The sequence below is a fragment of the Pogona vitticeps genome, chromosome 5 (genome assembly GCF_051106095.1).
Source record: "Pogona vitticeps strain Pit_001003342236 chromosome 5, PviZW2.1, whole genome shotgun sequence".
Taxonomy (NCBI): domain Eukaryota; kingdom Metazoa; phylum Chordata; class Lepidosauria; order Squamata; family Agamidae; genus Pogona; species Pogona vitticeps.
In genome coordinates, this window is record NC_135787.1 from 14,749,236 (window position 1) to 14,774,324 (window position 25,089).

General features: G+C 43.2%; 1 protein-coding gene across 3 annotated transcripts in view; it reads left to right on the top strand.

The window, feature by feature from the left end:
* Positions 1-8,861: 8,861 nt before the first annotated feature.
* The window catches only part of LOC110080516 (E3 ISG15--protein ligase HERC5), a 32,761-nt gene continuing 16,533 nt past the window's right edge, over positions 8,862-25,089 (top strand). Inside the window, exons 1-14 of one of the 3 annotated variants that reach the window (XM_078394555.1) lie at positions 8,862-9,375; positions 12,068-12,200; positions 13,457-13,533; positions 14,887-15,108; positions 16,596-16,687; positions 17,699-17,829; positions 18,603-18,751; positions 19,203-19,279; positions 19,626-19,729; positions 20,278-20,337; positions 20,852-20,954; positions 21,881-22,064; positions 23,225-23,397; positions 24,662-24,770. In XM_078394555.1, coding sequence (XP_078250681.1) covers positions 9,081-9,375; positions 12,068-12,200; positions 13,457-13,533; positions 14,887-15,108; positions 16,596-16,687; positions 17,699-17,829; positions 18,603-18,751; positions 19,203-19,279; positions 19,626-19,729; positions 20,278-20,337; positions 20,852-20,954; positions 21,881-22,064; positions 23,225-23,397; positions 24,662-24,770 — 1,909 coding nt within the window. In that variant the 5' untranslated portion in view covers positions 8,862-9,080. Of the gene's footprint in view, positions 9,376-12,067; positions 12,201-13,456; positions 13,534-14,886; positions 15,109-16,595; positions 16,688-17,698; positions 17,830-18,602; positions 18,752-19,202; positions 19,280-19,625; positions 19,730-20,277; positions 20,338-20,851; positions 20,955-21,880; positions 22,065-23,224; positions 23,398-24,661; positions 24,771-25,089 lie in introns of those variants that run through there. The other 2 variants (XM_020796494.3, XM_073001976.2) reach the window with 2 other exon arrangements.

The window sequence follows — 25,089 nt, forward strand, 5'->3', positions numbered from 1 at the left end:
TAATCTTCTATTCAAGTACATACTGCAACAACAGGGTCAGCCCAGATAAAACAGCAGAGCTTTTAAAAATTCAAATAAAAATCATTAAAAATAAAGATTGTAGATCTTGTTATTGAAAGTTTGGGCTAACAGTACAGGCTTGATCCCTAAAAGCTAACAGGGAGTGTGCCAGGTGAACGTTGCCCGTGGGAAAGAATTTCAGATGCAGACATTCTACTACAGCAGTACACTGGAGTCAAAGTTCACAGTGTCAAAGCCCTGGGACATTTTGGCTTGTGGGGTCTATGACATTATCTGCCATGACTCTGAAACTTTCCTGTTCCCTCTGAACTTAACTGCAATCCTCACAGGAGCTGGGAGAGAAATGAATTTTCCCAGAAACAGTATATTGTTGCAAGCTAACCCTGTCGTATTGTAAAGTATCCCAGGGTAGCCTGGTATTGAGTAGATCAGTGGTCCCCAACCTTGGGCCTCCAGATGTTCTTGGACTTCAACTCCCAGAAAGCCTGGCCAGCAGAGGTGATGGTGAAGGCTTCTGGGAGATGTAGCCCAAGAACATCTGGAGGCCCAAGGTTGGGGATCACTGGAGTAGATGATTAAGAGTGAATTGAGCATGCATGCTGAGAAGCATAGTCAGGACTGGAGTTGGGGGGTGCAAAGTGGGGAGGTGAAGGAAAAGTTAATAGCAAGCAAAGATCCATGTGCAACATGTGTTGCCATCTTTCTCTCTTGCACGAGCTTTTTGCCATTTGCTTCTGCGAGCGTGTTTTGGAAGCTGACATTGTCAGCTGTTTGTCTAAGGGGATATTTCATCCATGTTGGAAACCTGATAGTAGGCAAGGAAAACGAGATAAGTGAAGTAGTTCTGTGAAATCATCTGCCACAATTACATCAGTGTTCATTTCTCCATGGTTAGTAGCTAAAGGGTCAGGGTTGCACCTGCTGATGAAATCAAATCATGTCTAGCTTCTGGGGCTGTATTCCCAAGCATACATAACCATCACTTACTCCCATAAAATTAAACAAGGCTTTCTTGTTAAGAGCTTCATGGCGCAGTGGTTAAACTGCTGTACTGCAGCCGAAACTGTGCTCACGACCCTGGGTTCAATCCCAGGTAGCCGGCTCAAGGTTGACTTAGCCTTCTATCCTTCCAAGGTCGGTAAAATGAGCACCCAGCTTGCTGGGGGGGGGGGGCAATGTGTAGCCTCCATAATTAACTTGTAAACTGCCCAGAGAGTGCTTGAAGCACTATGGGGCGGTATATAAACAGCACACTTTGCTTTGCTTTCTTTCAAAAACAAAACATGTTTCTGATTGGATTGCAATTGCATGCAAGAGGAAAGCCTATGACAGGGCAGTCTCATGCATGTCTGTTCAAAAGTAAATCCTCAATGGGAATTAGTCCCAGATACATGTGCCGGACTGCTATTTGCATTAAACACACAGTGACTGAAGCAGAGTTTGCAAAAGTTCCTTTTTTTTAACTACAATTCCCAGAATGCCCCAGCCCAGAAAATCCAGATTTGTTGGTTCCTTTTTGAATACACTTTTGTTGTTGTTTAGTCATTAAGTCGTGTCCGACTCTTGGTGACCCCATGGACCAGAGCACGCCAGGCCCTCCTGTCTCCCACTGCCTCCCGGAGTTGGGTCAAATTCCTGTTGGTCGCTTCGATGACACTGTCCAACCGTCTCGTCCTCTGTCGATTGAATACACTGGATGGCCCCAAACTGTTGTCTCTGTGCTACACATATGTGGCAGAATGCTAACTTCAGCCTCACCCAAACTTTTGATTCCCCACTTTGCCTCCTAGGAGAAAAGCTAGCCTGAATAGCCCTAGGAAAGCTGCACAGTCTCAGGGTGTCCCCAGAAGAAAGCAATGGTAAACTATAGTACTCTACACCTAGAAAACCCTTGAAGTGATTGCATAAGTCAGAATTGGCTTGATGGAATACAATTATTATTACACTTCTCTCTTCAACAATGCTGGAGATAGGGATGCTGGACCCCCGTGTAGTTCAAAATTCGTGTATAATTCTCATAATTCCCCAAAAAACATAATTACAAAGCAAAAAATTGTTGATTCACACCCATATACAGAACAGTTCTCTCTATGGGGGTTGTCTTCCATAGCACTGACAATCCTTTCCATACGGTACCGCATGTCGTCGTTTAGTCATTCAGTCGTGTCCGACTCTTTGTGACCCCATGGACCAGAGCACGCCAGGCCCTCCTGTCTTTCACTGCCTCCCGGAGTTGGGTCAAATTCATGTTGGTACCTTCAATGACACTGTCCAACCATCTCATCCTCTGTTGTCCCCTTCTCCTCTTGCTTTCACACTTTCCCAACATCAGGGTCTTTTCCAAGGAGTCTTCTCTTCTCATGAGATGGCCAAAGTATTGGAGCCTCAGCTTCAGGACCTGTCTTTCCAGTGAGCACTCAGGGTTGACTTCCTTCCGAATGGATAGGTTTGTTCTCCTTGCAGTCCAGGGGACTCTCAAGAGTCTCCTCCAGCACCACAGTTCAAAAGCATCTATTCTTCGGCAGTCAGACTTCTTTATGGTCCAGCTCTCACTTCCATACATCACGACAGGAAAAACCATAGCTTTGACTATGCGGACCTTTGTCCACATAATGGTAGATATGGTCTTTGGGATAGCTTGGACTGTGGCTGTTTAGGGCTTTATAGGTTAAAACCAGCACTTTGAATAAACTGATTGGCAGCTAGTGGAGCTGCTGTAACGGGGGGGGGGGTTATATAATCCCTGTAACTAGCCCCAGTCAGCAATCTGGCTTCTGCATTTTGGACCCATTGAAGTTTCCAGACACTTTGCATCAGCAGCCCCACATAGAGTGTGTTACAGTTTCCATCCAGGAAATAACAAGGGCATGTCAGATCAGATATCTCAAAAAAACAGACATAGCTGGTGCACTTGTTTTAATTGTGCAAATGCACTCCTGGCCACCACCGAGACCCAGGCATCCAGGTTCAGGGATGAATCCAGGAGCACCCCCAAGCTGTGCACCTGTTTTTTCAATGGGAATGTACTCCCATCAAGTACCGGCTGCATCCCTGTTCCTTGATCTGCCTTTTAACTGACCAGGAGCACCTTTGTCTTGTCTCGATTAAGTTTCAATTTATTCACCCTCATCCAGTCCATTACTGATACCAAACAGAAGCTATTTGAAATTAGCATAATATAATACTATTTGCATAATCATGGTGGAAGTCATTAATATGCTTGGATATACTGAAAATGTTTTTTTAAGATGCTTCTTTAAATTAATTTTCAAATCTTTAGTGAAGAATCTGTTAGGAAATGCTGTACTGTAGTTGGTTTGTCCTGCTTTAGGGAAGGTCTGACACCTAGTAGCCTGACATGGTACTGCAGGCTCCATACAAACTACAGTACTATAAAATTAATCCATTTTATAACCAAATAAGGACCAGTGTGATTTGGGGCACAGAGTGACAGATCAGGACTCAAGAGATCCAGGTTCAAATTCCCACTCAACCATGAAAGCTTACTGGGGCCAAGGGTGGCATTAGTAAAACCAGCCAAGGATCTTACCCACCATAAACTCCATCAACATAATCATAACTCTGATACAACTTCATGAAGCATAACATGAACACAACAAAATAGCTCTGAGATAGACACCATCAGGATCCATAACGTGGTCTTGGAACTGTGGTACAGTCAGATAACACACTTATGTAAATATTATCTTGTGATATTACAGATGTGATAATTTCTATGACACAGTTTAATCAAATTATTTTTTTTTAAAAACACACCAATTTCTGAATGTAGGATATAGTGCTCCTGTACCCACAATTCTTCAAGCACTCTGTCCACCAATTCTAGTTCCTTAAATCTGTTCTTTACTTCCACTGTGTATTCATAAGGGATTTGGTTTAGATTATACCTGACTAGCCCAGAGGTTTTTCCTACTCTCTTCAGTTTAAGCTTGAATTTTGCCATGAGAAGCTGATGATCAGAGCCACAATCAGCTCTAGGTCTTGTTTTTGTTGACTGTATAGAGCTTCTCCATCTTTGGCTGCAGAGAATATAATCAATCTGATTACGGTATTGCCCATCTGGTGATTTCCATGTATAGAGTCTCCTCTTGTATTGTTGGAAAAAAGTGTTTGTGATGACCAGCTTGTTCTCTTGACAAAACTCTATTAGCCTTTGCCATGCTTTGTTTTGAACTCCAAGGCCAAACTTTCCTGTTGTTCCTTTTATGTCTTGACTCCCTACTTTAGCATTCCAGTCCCCTAGAATGAGAAGAACATCTTTCTTTGGTGTCAGTTCTAGAAGTTGTTGTAAATCTTCATAAAATTGTTCAATTTCATTCTCCTCAGCAATGGTGGTTGGTGCATAAACTTGGATTATTGTGATGTTGAAAGGTCTGCCTTGGATTCGTATTGACATCATTCTATCAGTTTTTAGATTATATCCCATTACAGCTTTTCCCACTCTTTTGTTGACTATGAAGGCTACTCCATTCCTTCTATAGGATTCTTGCCCACAATAGTAGATATGATAATCATCTGAGTTGAATTCACCCATTCCCATCCATTTTAGTTCACTGACGCCCAGGATGTCAATGTTTATTCTTGCCATGTCCTGTTTGACCACCTCCAGCTTCCCAAGGTTCATAGATCTTACATTCCAGGTTCCTATGCAGTATTTTTCTTTGCAGCATTGGACTTTCCTTTCACTTCCAGGCACGTCCACAGCTGAGTGTCCTTTCGGTTTTGACCCAACCACTTCATTAGCTATGGAGCTACTTGTCCTTGTCCTCCACTCTTCCTCAGTAGCATTTTGGATGCCTTCCGACTTGAGGGGCTTATCTTCCGGCATCATATCTTTTAGCCTTTTGTTTCTGTCCATGGAGTTTTCTTGGCAAAGATACTGGAGTGGCTTGCCAGTTCCTGCTCCAGGTGGATCGCGTTTAGTCAGAACTCTCCACTATGACCTGTCCATCTTGGGTGTCCCTGCATAGCATAGCCCATAGCTTCTCTGAATTACTCAAGCCACTTCACCACAAAAAGGCAGCAATCCATGAAGGAGCTGGGATGCATTATGGAGCAGAAAAGCTGAGGACTCTGTGTGTCCAGGAGGGTGGTTTTGTTTCTCAAAGTATGCTCAACTGTTGGGGAGAGGGCACCTTCGGCCACCTGGGGCTGGGCGAGGCAGGGGCCTTGGAGCCAATCTCTTATTGTCGGGGGGGGGGGAGCTGGCCTCTTTGGGCCGGGAGGTGGTGCTGGTGGCATGCAGGGAACAGCACACGGTGCTCCTTGGCTCCGACAGCAGTGTGGCTTCCTGCGGGGACAACAGCTCGGGGCAGCTGGGCAGGAGACCGACATCGCAGCTCAGTGCCAGGTAGGAACAGAGGAGTGGTGCGAAAGGCGTTCCCTTGGAGGGATGGGGTAGGCTATTTCTTCCCTCTAGGGTAGGGGTGGGCAATTAATTTCAATAAGGGGGCAACATGAAAAATCTGAACTGTATTTGGGGGCCGAACCAACTTTACTTTAAAATAAAATTAAGCAGTGATGTTATGATTGTTTTTATTTTAAACTTGTTAAACTTCACAATTACTAAAGAGGTTTTTTTTTGCGGTATGTTAAAGATAAGCAACTGATCAACTTTAGGCAAAAAGCTATAAATGGTATTGATGTTCAAAACTGTCCGCCGGCCTCACTTTGCCCAGGTCTGCTCTAGGGCAGGCCTAGGCAAACAACAGGCTTCTGTCATTATCCTAGCCATGTGTTTTCAGGCTCCACAGGTAGGATTTGCCGTCATCTTCTAGATCGCTCCGGTCAAGCAGTGCCAGGTTAATGCACAGGCCAAGTTAAGGGAGAGGGAGAGGGCTCAGCTTATATCTGTCTGGACATATACGGAGGGAACAAGGAGGAAAAGAAGGCAGAAGGATCAAAAGAGGAAGACCTCACGTTAGATGGATTGGCTCATTAAGGAAACCACCGACTTTAATTTGCAGGGTTTTCAACAATGGGATTGTTCGGAGGTCACAATGCACATAACAACAGTTTATGGGGGAACCTCTGAATATGCTTTTTTACTAAATCACATGAGCCGATTTGTAATACAGCATAACTGTTTGAAGAGTGAAATTTTTTGTTATGTTGCCGGAGTGTTTTTAAAGGTGAGAAAACCGACGTGACGAAGGTCGTATACATAGGTAGGGAAATCCACAGCCAGGCGATACTTTTATTAAAGATCGCGCGCGCAAAGGACTACACAACCCAAAGCTTTCTGTGCATTGTTACAAAAAAGGAAAAAAAAGGAGACATAACAAGGGCACGTTTGCGCTGGTCTTCGAGATGGGACTGGGTATAAATGGCCGCGCTGGGGCTCGGCAAAAGTTGCATTTTGTCCTGTTATCAAAAGGCGAGCCGCTCTCTGATCTGGAGCGCCTTTCATGCATTTTGGCTCTCCATCCAGATGTTCTTCCTTCGCTCCATCCGTAACGGAGCCTTTTGTTCCTGCAGCATTATGTTTTAACCCAACATTTTTCTATGCATTGGTATGGGAAGGATTTGTGTGTGTGTGACAGAGAAAGCTTGAGAAAGAGAGATGTATTCTTCCTCTATCCCGGGGTGAGGGGGCGGGAAGGAGCTTGCTGCCTAGGAGACACAAAGACAAAGGTTTCCACCCTTCGCAGCCTGTAAGTTTCACTTTCCGCTTACGAGTTTCTGTTGTTGGGAAGATGACTCGCCCGCCCGAACACTTTCGCTTTCGTTTCTTCCTCGTCCGTTCCGGCGCGAGTCCTCCTCGCCTTCGTCTCTGACCTCGGAGGCAAGAGATGCTTTTCTTGTCGAGACCGAGCGCTCAGGAGGAACAGATCTGACAGACGACTACGTGTTGGAAAGACATGATCACGGCAGATTTTTAGGTTGAAGAAATCAAGTGGCAACTAATTAATTCAACCATGAACTGCCCAACAATGATTTTAGGACATCCAAGAAGTGAGACAAGATCGTGCTGCAATGGATCGCAGCTGTTAAAGATTTTCAGCTTCTAAAGACATGTTACCTATAAAGAGTTGTGTAATAGTAGAACTGTAGGAGAATTTCTGGAAACACAGTGTAAATAAGGATATGCATTTCATTTAAATAATCCAGTATGCTTTTCCAGCAGCAAAAACCATACTCAATAGATGCCCTGAGAAACCTTCATGTGATTTATGTGAGCTGTGGAGATGAGCATACTGCTGTTCCCACTCAGGTACGTTCCCTAAATCGGTGGTCACCAACCTTGGGCCTCCAGATGTTCTTGAACTAAAACTCCCAGAAGCCTTCACCACTAGGTGTAATGGCCAGGATTTCTGGGAGTTGAAGTCCAAGAACATCTGGAGGCCCAAGATTGGGGACCACTGCCCTAAATGATTTCTCGAGTGTTCCTATCAGCAGGTACTGTTCAAAAGGTAAGTAGCGTCACACAGGGTATAAATATGAGGAACACTTGGAATGTTATGGGTGAAGGTGATCAGTTCTGCAGTTGATAGGACAATGAGTAACTAGGATAGGATGATGAATAATTGTGGCTAGATATCAATGTATTCTCCAGGGCTCTCATGGCCGGGATCTGATGGTTGTTGCGGGTTTTTCGGGCTCTTTGGCCGTATTCTGAAGGTTGTTCTTCCTAACGTTTCACCAGTCTCTGTGGCCGGCATCTTCAGAGGACAGGAGTAGGAACTCTGTCCATGCTCTGCCCATGTTCCTACTTGACACCAAATACAGTAGCAAGATGGAAGCCACATTTTAATCCTTTTATGAAGAGGGCTGCTGTTCAGTCCACAGTTTTACTTGCAGAAGATTTCTGGTTCAGTCCCCTGCACCTCCAGGTGGATCAAGAGAAAAGGGAAGGAGAGAAGGCCTTGAACCTTCCAGATGTTTTTTTACTTCAACTCCTAGAAGCCTCGGCCAACAAGGGATTATGGAAGTTGTAGTCGAAAGACCAGTTAAAAGTTGTAGCCCAGAGAGATCCCCCAGAATTGGGATAGCCTAAATAAAAAAAAAGAGCATGAGACTCTTAATCTCAGGGTTGTGGGTAAGGGACGTGGTGGCACTGAGGGTTAAACCGCAGAAGCCTCTGTGTTACAAGGTCAGAAGACCAGCAGTCGTAAGATTGAATCTACATGACGGAGTGAGCTCCCGTTGCTCATCCCAGCTCCTGCCCACCTAGCAGTTCGAAAGCATGTAAAAATGCGAGTAGATAAATAGGTACCACCTTGGTGGGAAGGTAATGGCATTCCGTGTCTAGTCGCGCTGGCCACAACTACGGAAACTGTCTATGGACAAACACTGGCTCTACAGCTTGGAGGCGGGGACTTGACTGGACTAAATGTCAAGGGGAACCTTTACCATAAATAGAAAGAGTCCTGCCTGACTGCGCTCCCCCCCATCAAGCACTGTTAACAGTACTGGATTAGTGGGGCCAAACAGAGACCACATTAAAATGCCATTGAGGAAAACATGGTTGAGCCTGTGCTTGAGATGCAGAGAGCTGGTGGTTCGAACCCCATCATCTCCAGGCAGGGGAAGGGGCAGCTTTAGGATCAGGTACCGTCTTCACAGAAGCTGGCATCGCGACGAGTTATAAACCAGCTTTATTTTCCCTGCCATTCTTTCGTTTTTGGCAAAAAGGAGGGAGGGGGAGAAAAAAACTTTGCTCCTATCCGCGGTTGCGGTTTCTGTTTCCCCGGCAGATCCGCCGCCTGCTACGTTCCGAAAGTGAAGCGACCCAATAAGCACCCAAACAGAGAAAGCGAAAACATAAAGCACGAGGAAGCTCCTCCCCTTTCCACGCCCACAATCCCCCCCCCGCCGGCGAGTCCGAGAAATAGGGGCAGATGGAAATGAAGGGAATTAGGGGTCGGGGGAAGCATTCAGACGTTAACGCTCTGAAAACCCCACTTCTGTTTTATTCTATTTCACTTTATTCTGCGCCTTCAGATTCCGGCCAGACCTTCTACCTGTAGAAGCGCGTGGTATCCTAGGACCGGGGTTTAGGCGAGCTCGACCGGTTGGACTCCCTGGGTGCCCAGCTGATGAAGAAAGCAGCGCAGAAGATGCCGAGGCGGTCCAGGCGGGAGGCGCCCCCCAGAGGAAAAAGGGCTCCCCCTCCGGACCCGCCGCCCCCCGCATCCTCTCTGCCCAGGGACGCCTTGCTGCTGTTCCCCCGGTCCGGCTACCCCGCCAGCCTCTTCCAGGAGAAGCTGCCCGGAGCCATTCGGCAGGTGAAGTGCACACGCGTCGGGCTGGTGGTCCTGAAGGCCGACAGGGAGGTGCTGGTTTTTGACAGAGAGGAGGACGGTGGCTGTCCGAGCCGCGGCGGGAGACCCAGTGAGTAACTGGGGTCTGAAAGACAGGGAGTGGGAGGACTGGGAAATGTCGACCCGGTCCTGTATACCAGCTCCGTCTCCGTTCTAGGAGAAAGGGAAGGTAGGGATGAAACTGGGAAAGGAATAAACTAAGACTCACTCCAGCAACTCCCGCTTTTGCTGATCCTGCTTAACGGACTCCCCAAAAGATTAGTGGGGTGAGGGGCATGCTTTGCCTCGGCCCATTTGACCAGGGCAACTTGTGCCCTCCTGGCATGAGATCCAGAAGCTTCAGTAGCTGAAGTTTTTCACACCTCAAAGAGTAAGACAGATGCTATTTTCTGAATCAGATCTAGATGATGTGTTAGATTCGCGGGCCTGAAAAGTTTAAAAGTGAAGCCGAGTTTTTTTTAAAAGTTTGGACGCAGAAGAAACGCACCAGCCTTCAGAGAGGCGGAGTTATGGAATTCCTGTGGGAATTGCGAGTTGTAGAAGTATCATATCTTGCCTCCAGATTGGAATGGGACTAACCCAAACTATATCATGTGGAGACACAACAGGAAGTCCCATCTGGTGACTGCCTTGCTTCGCAGCATCAGAGATGTTTCGATGTCGCAGTCATGCTACAAGTTTGTGTTGTTCTAAGGATGCACAAGGTCTTGGGTCCGAATGTCAGATGAAGCCTAAAGACCATTGTCAGGCATTTATCTTTGGGAACAGCCCTCCGGCTCAGTGGTAGTACAGTACAGGTTTCTGGATTCATTCTGGGTTCAGTCTTCGGTATGTCCAGAGACTTATAACCAGAAAATTATCATGTATCTGGTTATAAGAAAGCCCCTTTAATTCCTGCAAACCAGAGTTTCGAAAAGCTTATTTTTCTGGACTACAGCTCCCAGAATCCACCATCACAGATATTGCTGACTGGAAGGCTGGCGGTGATAGCTGGTGGATTTTTAGGCATTCTAGTCCAAGAAGACTGGCTTCCAAGTTCCTTCTCAAGTATGATTTATGCAAGTCAACTTTTCTGTATAATTTTTCCAAGCTCTCTCTGTGACCTTGGAGAACTGCCTCTAGTGAGAGTAGACAACAGGAGCTATTTAGAAAATAGTAAGAGCGGTATAAGACAGTTTCATCTGCTACTAAAACCGAATGGGAGGAGCGTTCGAAGTTCTGTGATTTCATGTATCATAATGGTGGGCTCAGTAGATCAAACAGGGGGTGGCATCATACTTAGAGTGTTGGGTTTGCTCTTAGGAAATCTCAGTCCTAGTACCCAGTGAGCTGTAAAACTCTCTGGAGGATTGTGGGTTAGGCATTCTAGCCTAGCCTTCCTTAGTTTTTGTGAAGATGAAATGGAGAGGAGGAACACCATGAATGGCGCCTCGAGATCACTGGAGGAAAGGAACGATAGAAATGTCAAAACAAAACCACAAGTCCTCTTTCTGTGTTGGAGTGTGAGCCCCAAACGGTGATTTTATGATCCCTTACAATTCACAGGGCCTATTGGGCAGGCAGGAAAGAATTCCTCTGAACACTGAAAGCCTCTAAATTAAGGAGCATTCAGACTATTGTGACTATACTAGATTTTCTCAGCCTTGTGCCCTGCAGATACGTTGGGCCAAAACTCCATCAACCGTGGTCAGTGTTACCAATAGGCATTCTGGCTGGCAATGATGGGGATTTGTGTGCTTCCTAGCTAAGCAGAAATGCAAGATGCCGGACAGGGAGGGCTAGCCAATCTGTTCTGGAACTCCCAGTTTGAAAACTGCCATATTCAGAAAAAAAAGAGTACAGTCTTAGTAGTGGAAGTACTGTACTTCAGTTATTTGGTTTTGGTCACGAGGCTTGCATCATCACGAGGCTTGCAAAAGTTGCTTTTTTTTTTTGAGCTACAATTTCCAGGTTTCTCCCTTCCTCCTGCCAACAGCTCCAATGAGAAGCATTATGGTCCTCTTCCTCTACTCTTTAGTTTTAGAACAGCATTGTGGAATAGGCTCAGGCTGAGAAGCAGTGGCTGACTGAAAGGTATGCAATAGATTTCTTGCCCAGCTGGGACTACATTGGGTTGGGCATGTCGTGAGAATGGCTGATGGTTAGATTCCAAAAAATCTCCTATATGGAGAATTAGTGCAGGGAAATCACCCCAGAGGGAGACCACAGCTGCGATACAAGGCGATCTGCAAGCGGGATTTGAAGGCTTTAGGAATAGATCTCAACAGATGGGAAACCTTGACGTCTGAGCATTCAGCCTGGAGGCAGGCGGTGCATCATGGCCTCTCCCAATTTGAAGAGACCCTTGCCCAGCAGGCCGAGGCAAAGAGGCAGTCACGAAAGCAGCAAAACCAGGGAGCTGGACAGATTGGATTTGTCTTCAGTGTGGAAGGGATTGTCACTCTCATATTGGCCTTCTCAGCCACACTAGATGCTGTTCCAAGATGCTGTTCCATACAGAGCACGTTACCATAGTCTCTTGAGACTGAAGGATGCCTACTACTGGGACTAGTGTTAGGATCTCCCATGTCTCAGTCCAGGGCTCTTACCCACCACAGCTCACTGGTTCTTTATATATTGATTATTTGATTCTCATATCCTGTCCTTTAATTTACTAGAAATCCCAGAATGGGTTAGGAGTTAGAACATACAAAAATACAATAAAAATGTGTAAGATCATGCATTAAGATCAATGTCAGTGTTTGTCTTGCTTGTTCCTGCAGTGATTAAAAAATCAAAAAAGAATGCCAGGGCAAGTTCACTGGACTGTGAAGTGTCTCATCTGCTTATTCTGTCATCAGAAGGAAAACTTTATGAGCATCATATTGCATCTGGAAGAATTAAATCAAAGCCAAGGTAGGAACCTTTCCATCAAGCTATGGCTCAAAGGCAGCAGGGCAACAGCTGGCGTTGTGGAAGACAGTACACAAAATATATCTGATAGATGGCAAAATAAATTGCATAAGGCCGTGGTTCCCAACCTTGGGTAATCCAAGTGTTCTCGCCTGGGGTTTCTGGAAGTTGTAGTCCAAGAATGCTTTGGTTACCCACTAGTAACTGGGAACCACTGGTATAAGGGAATGTAATTGCTGGATAGCTCAGTCGTCTAAGTATCTGGCTGTGGAGCCAGAGGTTGGGAATTTGCGTCTCCACTCTGTCTCCTTGACACAAGCTGGATTCAAAGATCCATAAGGCCCCTTCCAACTCTGCAGTTCTAAGAAGATGATTATGATGATACAGTGGTGCCTCGCAAGACGGGCACTCCATTTAACAGCAAATCCGCATTATGATGAAGTTTTTGCGATCGCAAAAGCAATTGCAAAACGACATTTTGAATGGGGGAATTTCACTGCGCGATGATCGGTTCCCTGCTTCGGGAACCGATTTTCGCTTCCCGACGATCAAAACAGCTGATTGTCGGGTTTTCAAAATGGCCGCCGGGTGCTCAAAATGGCTCCCCGCTGTGTTTAGGAGCCATTTTTCGCTGCACAGGCACCCAAAAATGGCCGCCCCTATGGAGGATCTTCGCTGGACGGTAAGGTCTTAGCTGATTGGAATGCATTAACCAGGTTTTAATGCGTTTCAATGAGCTTTTTATTTTCGCTTTACGATGTTTGCGTTCTACAGCGATTTCGCTGGAACGAATTAATGTCGTAATGCGAGGCACCACTGTATAAAGGGTTGGAGTTTGCCATGGTGGCTGGCAGATTCCAGGAGCTGCAAGAAAGTAACTTTCCTAATTTCTGATGATGATGTCTGGCTTTCTGTATCCACCACCAAGCTCAATATCACCTTTCATTGTAGGGACGATCACCACCTACACAGGGTTGTTGTTCGGAGGATCTTTGGTTGGGTGGACAGTGTTGTTTTCTTATTGTGCATGTGTTTTAAATTGTGTGTTTCACCTTTTAAAATATTTTTATTGTACTTATTTGTCCAAAAGATGCATTTCACTCCTCTTTGCCGATTTCCACTTCGTTTTTGTGATTGTGTAAAAAAGTGAACCAAGCAGTAGACTAAAAGCCATCAGAAAGCACTTGTTCAAATCCTACAAATGTTAAAGTTTAACAGCCAACATTTCTTTATCTTTTTTTAAAAAACAACAACAACAGATTACTGAATCAATTAGGAAACAAGCAGATCGTTCAAATTGCATGTGGCGACTATCATTCCATGGCACTTTCAAAAGGTATTAAGCATCTTTCATATTGTTTGTTTGAATGTACATAAATTGCCCTTTTGTTTCAATTGAAATGCCTCAGATGGCTGACAGCAACATTTAAAAACAGTGGAATCATTAAATGCTTAAAGCCAGGAAGGAGAGCAGTTTAAAAAAAAAGTTAGTTATAAATGTGAAAGAGTCAGGAAGAATCAAACCAGGTCTTAGTTAAAGAGCTGCTGGAAATTTTTATATGAGAAAACATTAATATAAGTAGACCTATAAACTATGGCTGAAAGATTGCACAACCCCAGTAAGATTCTGTGAAATTTAAACATACCGCTTCAGGACCCGAATACTGTACAAAGTATATTAAACATGTATCCTGTAGTTTGAATATCTCTTCTCAAAATTTGAACTGAAGAGTGCATGGCCTCCTGGACTGAAACAGGTATGCAGGAGGAGGAGAAGTTAAAGCCCTCCTGGCTCATTTTTTATCTAGAGGTGGGGGGGCAGTTTGAAAAAGGGAGTATTTATTGGTGTGGTTATGGAAATAGAGTTATGCGTGGATATGTAAATATTTCTTTCACATGGATGGAGGGTGATTTTTTTAGAGTTAACATTGGCTCAGGGGAGATTTAAACTACAGTGGTGCCTCACGAGACGATATTAATTCGTTCCGCAAAAATCGCTGTTTTGCGAAAACATCGTCTTGCGAAATGCAGTTCCCCATTGGAATGCATTGAAATCTATTTAATGCGTTCCAATGGGGAAAAATCATCGTTGTTTTGCAAAAATCATCCATAGGAAAACCGTTTTGCGAAGTGCAGATCAGCTGTCAAAATCGCTGTCTTGTGAAAATCGGTTCCAAAAACACTCGTTTTGCAAGTTGCGGACCTAGCTGTCAAAATCGTTGTCTTGCGAAAAATGGTCCCGGAAAAAAAAAAGTCTTGCGAAGCACGGACCGAAACATCATCCAGCGAAAATCGCCCATAGGGAAAACCGTTTTCCAAAGTGCTATAGTGATCGCAAAAACTCATTGTCTTGCGAATAAACCGTTTTGCAAGGTAATTGTCTAGCGAGGTACCACTGTATCTCTTTTCCTATGTACTAGGCAGGCCATGAGCTTATCTTAGAGGGATTTTTGCCTGCAAGTTAAGTTTTTAATGTCACATGGAGTCTGACTCCTATCTCTCACTTAACAGCTTCCTTACAACTTCATTGTGAGAACAAGATAGGCTGTCCATCTGTTGATTTTGCAATCATGTATACTTACCTACAATGTCTGTGTGCCTTCTTTTGAGACTAGAGCTGAAGTGTATACATTAAAAAAAAGAATATATGCTTTTTGTGCTTCCCCCTTTTCTCTCATGCTGCCTTAAGGAGGAGAACTTTTTGCCTGGGGTCAAAATGAATATGGCCAGCTCGGAATGGGAAGAAAGAGCAGCCCTGTAAAGGATCCACAGCTGGTCAGGGAGCTTCAGTGCATTCCTTTGGGCAAGATTGCAGCTGGATCTGCTCATAGCTTGGCCCTCTCTTTGTCTGGAGCTGTCTATTCTTGGGGAAATAACAGTTCTGGACAGCTGGGCCTTGGAGACACCAAAGGTGAGACCAGCAGTGTAAGTACACTGTAATGTGTATCTGAGAAATGTTTGCAGAATACTTGTTGTCATTAATAATGTTAAACTATGTGAAGAAGGTAATCTTCTGAATATACTGGAACAAAACACACATTCACCCCCCCTTAATCTGGCTAAAAATGATGGGAGTTGTAGCCAGATCACCCCAAGGGCTTCCAGATGAGAAAGGCTAATGTATCCCAATACAGTAGTGCCTCGCTTAACGATGTTAATTTGTTTCGGCGAAATCACTGTAGAGCGGAAACATCTTAAAGCGAAAATAAAAAACCCATTGAAACGCATTAAAACCTGGTTAAGGCGTTCCAGTGGGCTAAAAACTCACCGTCCAGCGAAGATCCTCCATACGGCGGCCATTTTCGGTGCCTGTCTAGCGAGGAATCGGTCCTAGAAAACAGCGGGGGGGGGGCATTTTCTTCAGCCAGCGGCCATGTTGGAACCTGACAATCAGTTGTTCACTGATCGTTGTAATGCGAAAAATCGGTTCCCAAAGCAGGGAACTGATCATCGCACAGCGGATTTTGCCCATAGTAAGCATTGTTTTGCGATCGCTTTTGCAGTCGCAAAAAGGCATCATTAAGCGGATTTGTCGTTATACGGGGCAATTGTAAAGCGAGGCATGACTGTACTGTCTTCTGACATGTCTTCTTCATGGTCTTTGGGCTTTTCTCATCTTGCTATCTCAAGCCCTGGAAATGACCAAAATTAAACATGACCCTTTTATGTATTTAACACTTACGCTGTCCTGGAGGAATGTAGGAGTTCTGTTCCTCACCTCCGTCAAAAAAAGGAAATTCCTGCCATCCAATCAATGCCTCAATGGCGAATGACTTGTAGTTAGCGTCCTCACTAAGCAACACCTCTGATATGCCAGAAAAGAGCAGGTTGGATTGCTCAGTGATTGATGTACCTGTCTACAGAGCCAGAGGTTGGGAGTTCAGGTCCTCATTGTGCTTCCTGGGCAAAAGGCCATCCTGTGTAGCTTTGGGAAAGCTGCACAGCCTCAGAGTAGCCACAGAAGAAGGAAATGGTAAACCACTTCTGAATATGCCTAGAAAACCCTGGGAGAGTTACCATAAGTCACAACAAACATTACAATGAGCAATTTTTTAAATTATTATTATTATTAAGACATATATATATAGACAAATGTGTGAAAGGTACAACTATAGATTCTAAGGTAGTTTTGCCACACGAGGGAGCACTCTGACCATTTAGTCACAAAACAAGTTGGAAGAGTAATGCCAAGCATCTTTCACTGTTCCTCTGGGTTGTTAAAAATCTCCCTAGTGTTCAAATATGGCCTGGGTTGCTAAATACAGAAAACTGAGTACTTCAGAAAAACACACTCCTAGGTTGATTGCAGTGATGAGTTATTTTTCAGGAGGCTTTCCTTTAGGTTTCCTTTGACAAGCCCTCAACGTGGTTTCATTTCACCTTTTGTTCATCTTTCAGACAGATACTGCCCTATACATGTGAAGGCCATAGAGCACATGAAGACTGTGGCCATTTCTTGTGGTGGAGAGCATACTGCAGTGCTCTTAAAGGTTTGCTTCGTGGTCCCTCTAAACCAGTTTAATAACTGGAGCATTTCTTGCACAAATAGCAAATGTTGGAGCATGATATTTAAGACCATGGGGAAATGCCCTTGTATTCTTTCCTCTCCCTTATTGTCCTGTTTTTGTTTTTTAATTGTTCCATATCTGAAATTAGCACTAGATCACCCTGTCGCCTTGTTTACTCAGTCATTGTTATTATTAATGCTCGTAATTATGCCCCTGTCAGTTTCCCGTCAAATTGGCGAAAGTAGGACCAGATGAAGGGAAAAAAGGTGGGGCATGGGTTGGAATGTGAATTGCATCATATCCAGTGTAAATGGTGGACTCTTGAATCAATTTGCAACCGATGTATGAGCACTGACTGCAATTTCAAATGTAATACAGGCTGTGAATCAAATAACAGCAAAGCTGAATTGCTCCAATTCGGCTTTCCAGTGTAGTTGCCCCTTCACTGACTCCATCTAGTTACAATCTAAAATAGATGGCCGGTGAAGCAAAGTTGTAAAGTAGAAAATGTGGGCAAGGGAAGACTCCATTACTTAAAGCTTGGTTATGGCTTGAAATGATTGAAGAGAAGAACTAAAAGTAGATTTTGAGGAGGTTTTCGAATAAGGGAAGAGACATAGCTCTATATTTTCATTGAGGGATCATGGCTAGGGCAGTGGTTCTTAACCTTGGGTTACTCAGGTGTTTTTGAACTGCAACTCCCAGAAACCCCAGCCAGCACAGCTGGTGGTGAAGGCTTCTGGGAGTTGCAGTCCAAAAACACCTGAGTAACCCAAGGTTAAGAACCACTGGGCTAGGGTGCAGGCTTGTGGAAACTCTCAGCGAATTGTCCCTTGTTGGCTCTTCTCTTGTATAACAGTATACAGAGATAAATGAGGGTTTCTTTAACCTGTCGTTGTAATGCGGCAAAATTCCAAGCCCCCTCCCCTGGTCATTTAACCCGCCATGTTTTTTTACTGACATATGTCATTGCTTTCGTCTTTCTCTATGAAGGGTGGACTGGTCAGTACTTTTGGAGCTGGCAGCCATGGGCAGCTTGGCCACAACTCTACCCGCAACGAACTGTTTCCACGAATGGTTGCAGAGCTGTTTGGCGCTCAAGTGTCTCAAGTAGCCTGTGGAAGGTAAGAAACATCAGGTTCTTCCAAACAGCTTATGTGTGGGGTCAAGGTGAACATCTTGATCAAGTGAAATCAGAAAAAATATTCCTGTCACCAAGGAGTACATCCATGTACAGTGGTGCCTCACTTAACGATTGCCCCGCATTATGACGAATCCGCTTCACGACAACATTTTTGCAATCGCAAAACGATGGTCTAAATATGGTTTTTTCGCTTTGCGATGATCAGTTCCCTGCTTCGGGAACCGATTCTTCGCAAAATGATGTTTTTTTAACAGCTGATCGGCAGTTTCAAAATGGCCACCGGGTAATTAAAATGGCTCCCCACTGTGTTTAGGCTTGCTATACAGGCACCGAAAATGACCGCCGTATGGAGGATCTTTGCTGGACGGTGAGTTTTAGCCCATTGGAATGCATTGAAGGGTTTTGAACGCGTTTCAGTGGGCTTTTTATTTTCGCTTTACGATGTTTTCGCTTAACAGCGATTTTCCTGGAACGGATTATCGCCGTTAAGCGAGGCACCACTGTATATGATAGACTACAATAAGAAACAGAAGGATGAAGATAAGAGTCCTGCAAAATATCTGCCAAAATATTTCCCAAACCTTTCATAGTACATTTCGTAATAAATATTACATGCAACAGATTTGTATTGAGAAAGAAATGGGACACATTTTCACATCACTATGGAAACAATCTAAATCTTGCCTTTAATTTATAAGGGCCTGATGGAGTCAATGGCACCTACAGATCTCATATGTTTTAATTTGTGAATAGGTGGCATACTCTTGTTTATGCCCCAGACCTTGGAAAAGTCTACTCATTTGGATCTGGAGCAGAAGGGCAACTTGGAAATGGAAAAAACAGTGACCGGCTGGTACCACTTCCTCTAGACTTAACCATGAACGGCCGAACAATTATATTGGGTAAATCGTGCTTATTGTTTTTATATGCAGAATATTGTGTTTGGGTAGAAATCAAGAAAATCAGAAGTTTAGAAATAACTGTAAGTTACAAAAACCTAAGCATACTAGCTTGTCCAAATAGATTTAAGAAACAGGACAAAAGTGGTCAGCAATTACATTTTAAGGGATAACATAGATCCAACAATAACCATATTTTTGTTCACATCCGTAATTATTATACTGTAGTTGAAGGCCATACTCCCATCTTTTGGCAGGATGGTTAAATATGCATAGCTGTTTACTTGGTATCCCCGTTCATACACTGTAGTCTGACGCTGTGAGCTGTCTCCCTGATGTATTTAGACTTGCTAGATTTCCCAATTAGTTTTATAAACTGTGTTTTATAACTAAGACTTTGCAAAGAATAAGGGGCAGCATTTTGAATTGTGATGGTATTTACTATCTATCACAGAACGAAGATCCTCGAAGGAAGTGGTTGAAATCATTGCCGGAGAGAACCAAAGCATTGCGCTTCTTCTAAAAGAAAAGGTAGGCAGGTTTGGGTTGTTCTGAGTGTTTGAGTTGTCTTGAGCTAGAAATATACGTATACACAATTCCAAATGTCTTGCAGCCTGTGTCTCAGTAACACACATTTTATCCTTCACATGAACATTGTGGTTCTCCAGATTTTTCTGCAGTATGTTTTAAAGCCAGTTTCTCTTGTGAAATCCTAATGTCATAATGGCCATCTTATCTTGGTCCTATAACCCATAAGTAAGGAAGTGCATCCACTCCTGTCTTTTCTTGTGGCCTTGGTTCAATGACCAGTTATCATCAGAAGAAACAGTTGCTGTAACCTTTGAAATAATTCTGTGGTTTTGTCTATTTTGTACAGAGTTCATATGCAAATGTATATCAAATTGTGGCCAAAGTGGAAGAGGAAAGGGTGGAAAAGTGGGTTTCCAATACAGATGCTGGTTGCTGGAAACATATGCTACAGTAAGTCCCTGCCCGATTTCTATAGCCATTGCAAGTAGCAATAGTTAAGATGTTAGCTCAAAGAATGTTCTTGTCTGCTCCTTCTCTTCCCCCTTCCTATAATTATGAAAAACTGTGGAGAAATAGTTTCATTTCAAAATGGAGGTTCACAGGAAAGTTGAAATTACCCTGTTTTCCCAAAAATAAGACCTAACTTGAAAATAAGCCCTAGTATGATTTTTCACGATGCTCCTAATATAAACCCTACCCCCAAAATAAGACCCAGTGAAGTGAAACCCCGCCCTCCACCCTTGTGCAGCAAACTGAAGATGACGACATGACTGTATTTGAATAAATGTAGATTGTTATACATGAAAAAAAAATCCCCTGAAAATAAGCCCTAATGCATTTTTGGAGCAAAAATTAATAAAATACCCTGTCTTATTTTCGGAGAAACACAGTAGTTAAGAGAACTGTGGTACAGAATGCCCTTGACAGTTGGACCTCAGTTGTGAGAAATTCTGAAGGCAAAGTCTGAAAGACCACTTTGTTCCTTTTCAACACAACAGGGAAATTAAACTGATCTTCTCGTCTGCAGCTTGCATCAATGGAAGCTTTCTGGATAAGAGGTAAATTATACTCGCTTAAGGCACTGTATGTTCTCTAATGGTCCAATTATACATGAAAGGAAAACTGTATCTCCTCATCTTACAATATTTTCACTCCAGGCATACAAATCTGTGAAACCTACAAGATCTGAGAAATGAAGGCATGGAAATGAATCCATGTTTATCTTTCAATTGATTAGTTACAAGGCAAAAGAAAGCTAATTTATCAAATATGGTGGGGAAGATTGCAATAGAATCCACAGTCTTTTTGTTGTAAGAGACCTCTGCTTCTAATGATATGTTAACTGCATCATCCAAAAAGCAGAGATGTCAAATGAAGAATAACTCTGATAGGAGGTTATATCTAAAAGCAATGAGGGGCATACAAGAGGGCTCCATGGATTTCTGTGTTTACATATATCATCATCATCATGTGCGCTTCACACATCAGCAGGATTGAAAGAGTTCAAAATGTGTATATTTTCATAAGCAATAGAAGGGGTTGTGATTGCAGTTAATCCCCATCTTTCCTTAGAGAGAAATATTTCAGCAGCTCTTGGAAGACTGCAGGTGTGGATCCGTCAGCTGTGTTTCTTTTCTGTGAGAAGATTGCAGTTAAACCTAAAGTCTTCACACAAGTAAGACATGACACTGAACTTTCATATGAAATGTGAAGTAGCATTGAATGATTTCCTGATGTTAGTCCTAAGACAACTAGTTCAAAAAACGTTAAGTAAGAGCAGACCTCTTTCTTTGAAAGGCACTTAGAAGGAAGTCTTCTACAAGCAAGGTTCCTAATACTGTACTGGGATGCAGTATCATATCAGGTTTATTCTAGGCCATTGGTTCTGTTTTCTTTTCCCTGAGTACTACCTGAAAATTGAAGGGGACCTTGGTGGACTACTTTATACACTTTCATTTGTAAATGAAAACACATCAATATCTTGCATTTTCACTGAAAAATACTGCACTGGTCTAATTGTGAAAACTGATGTCATGCTATGAGAAATAAAATCTCCTTCACTTTGAAGGGCCTCTTTATATATATTTTAGGAGAAAACCTCTAGATCTATCCAGTAATGTAGTATGAAAGCTGTCACTCAAGTACCTTTTATAATCTTCCCAACTGGCCTTGAGATTTGTCATCAGAAAAAAAAAATCAAGTGCAGGATCAAGCACCCTTGGCATAGGGGTTTTAGAAGTGGGGAATCTCCATTGCTAGTGAGCTCCTGTTCATTTAAAGAGTGAAGGAAGGTTCAAACCTCCCATACTGCTGATTCCAATCCAGACGAGGGCCATACATGCTCTTTTTAGAGTAAAAGAAAGGGACTTCAGCTGCTTGCCATGCTTACCATGGCACTTACTTTAACACAACATGCTGTCAGTACTGATAGATGATTCTGCAATCTGGACTATGGAGATGGTGATCTCCTATCAGGTCCAGCTGAAAAAGAGGGACATACCATGTCTTTTATCTTCTCAGACTGAGCCTGCTGTTTTATAATAAGCACTTGTGTTTATAACAAGCTCTGTTAAACTGTTTCCCCTTCTTTTCCCCCTCAAGGTGATCAAGGGTCTTAACAAGCTTCTGAGGTCTCTCCCCACATTTCCTGCTTCTCCAGAAGCACTCAGAGTCTTCCTGGTGGTGCCCATCCTCTTACGGAAGGAAGACATTGAGTCCGATTGTCTCCTTAGCCAACTAGCTGAAGCCATCTGTCTTCTCCCACAGCAAGCCAAGCAAATTCTTGGTAAGGCAGGTTCAGTGGGAGGGGTAGTTGAATAACTTCACGTGCACATTTAAAACACACACACAAACAAATGTGGTTATTGAAATAGCCTTTAAATAATCTGAAGGGGGGAATCATCTGCCTCCTCAAAGGCTTTGAACAGCCTGTTTTTATTATACGTATTTACCGTATTTTTCAGTGTATAAGACGCCCCCATGTATAAGACACCCTCCACTTTTCTAACCCAAAAGTAAGAAATCTAAGTGTGACTTAGAAAGTGTAGGGGGAAAGGGATCAAAGCCCTGCAGGATCACTTTGATCCCTGCTTTCCCTTCCACTTGTTTTTGTTCTCTCCTCAGCTTACTTCCGTGTATAAGATGACCCTCAATTTTTATTCTAAAGATTTTAGACAAAAGTATAGTCTTATACACAGAAAAATGCGGTATTTAAAATTATTTTTAGGTTTCTGTAAGAGTGGAGTGCCCCTGTGGCAATCTACAAGACAAAGAAATAACACACAGCCATAACAATGTAGTCAAAATGACAGCAGTTGCAAATCATGTATCTTATTATAGGTTTAATTTAAGTTGGGGGTTTGTCTGCTTTTTGATTAATGTTTTGGTTCTTGTTTATTACTGAATCTTGGTTTGTGTTGTGGATGTTTTTACTGTAAGCCACCCAGAGTAGTGGCCGGGCCACTAGATAGGCAGGGTGAAAAATGAGTACAATACAATAAAATAAATACCCCAAATTAAGAAAAAAGCAACAAAATCAGCTAAGTCTTCCGAGCTTTCCTGAAGATTTATTCTCAAAGGCTTTCACGGCCAAGATCTGATGGTTGTTGTGGGTTTTTCAGGCTCTTTGGCCATGTTCCGAAGGTTATTCTTCCTGATGTTTTGCCAGTCTCTGTGGCCGGCATGGACAGAGTTCCTACTCCTTTCCTCTGAAAGTGACGGCCACAGAGACTGGCGAAACGTCAGGAAGGACAACCTTCAGAACACAGCCAAAGAGCCCAAAAAACCCACAACAACCATCTTTCCTGAAGACCTGCAGAAATGGAGCACTGTGGGAGCTGATTCCAGAGAAGGTTCTCTGCTTTTATCAGCATTGTAACTGTTAACTTGTATATGAGCCAGTGTGGTATAGCGGTAAGGGCATATAACAATTTGCTTTCTTTATAGAATGCTTGTGGTCAAATCTAGAAGTCACATTTTTCAAGGATCTAGTGGCCTTGTACCAGAAGCTTGTCTGTGTCAAGTTGTCTGCATTTATTAACCTCCAGAGATGTTCAGACCACAATATATCAACAGGGGAATTAATTCCGTCCATTCAAGTTCTGCAGATGCTTTATGAGGTAAGGGGAACCCTTGAACTGAAGATACCAGCAGTTGAAAAAAAGATATATGATGCTGTCTAAACAAAGGAATGATGAGATGGTTGCTAGGCACCTTCTCCACAATTGCTTTTCTTTCTCAGTAGTGGGTTCAATGATCCCTAAAAAAATGTCTTAATGCTCAATAATGATGGATCTCTGCCCCTAGTCTTCCAGATGTTTTAGGCATTAATTGCAGAAACTCAAGCCAGAATTGTCAGTGGTCAGGGATTGTGGGAGTTAAAAACTAAGCGAAGGACAAAGATCGGAAATCACTGCTTGGTAATGGATGTGGGCAGCCTGCAATCCTAGGTCTGCAGAACCTTCAAAATAGCCTCCATTAAAGCCCCTGCAAGAGTTATTTGGCCCACCTCTAGCACCTTGTTCAGAGTGCAACCAAATGGTCAAATACCATAGGATTTGGTCCACTTATAAAGTGTTTAAGTATTTTTTTAGTTGACTGCATTAAACAAAGGCTGCTTTGAATGGGTAGGTGGTGTTTCAGTGATGTAAGCGGTTAGGGTATGATGTTCAGGCCCAGGGAGACATGCAAAAGCAAAGCACCATGCTTTTAATGTGGGAGTCGGGTGCTAGTCCTATATCCCGTCAAACACAGTAAGCTTCAGAATGTGTGGGAAGGCACTTTTGTTGTGAAGCAAAAACTTAGTGCATTTCTGCTAATTCCTGGTGTAGTTGCACCCTCAGTAGAATGTTAGGGAGAGAGAAGGTTAACAGAAAGGGAGAAAATGGGATGATCCAGTTCTCTGGGCATGTTATGAGAATGGCTGATGGTCGGATTCCAAAAGATCTCCTGTATGGAGAATTAGTGCAGGGAAAGCTGTTCAGAGCACAATACCACAGTGTCTTGAGACTGAACGATGCCTAATCTAATCCTTGGAAAGTTACTTTTTTGAACTACAACTCAAAGAGGTCCCCAGCCACCATGGCTGGTCTAAAAAAGTAAATTTTCCAAGCTCTTTTCTGATTGCTGAGACATTTAAAAAAATACCCCTGTTCTTTAATGTACCATTCCAGTTGTTAATTTGTTGACCATACGTAGTATGAAGCAAAGCATGAATTGTCAATGCTAACTTCACATTTACCCTTCTCTCCACCCCAGAATTGGCTAGCTGTTTTGCACTAATATCAGTACTGCTGATTTTTTTAAAATCCAGGTGTTAAATCTCTTCTCCCCACCTCATGTGCCTGGTTGCCTTTTGTTTTAATTTCCCCTTTATAAACACAGGTAAATCGCAAGGCTGGTTTTAGAATCCAGGAAAATAATTTTTATATCCCTGATGTGAAAAGAATACTGACTCTTCCAAGTATGAGCCACATAAGAAATGTAGAAGAAGTAAGTAGTACAACCTTACTTGTTTATACAATCCTAGATCATTTTTCCTTCCTTGAGAAAGAGTTAAGTGCTTTCTATCCTTTGTACACTGATTCTACACACCTACACACCTCGGCAAACACAGGTATGGGAACCAACAACTATAAAATCTTGTCCTCATATTCAGATTGGTTTTGTCCTTCCAAACATTTTGGTGAAACACTCTGAAATGCTAAACATTCTTTAAAATCTCATCCTCCCAGCATAAATAAATGTAAACATATAAACAAATATGGTAGCGATGATATAGCACAGATAGGCATAGAATACTCATAACAATT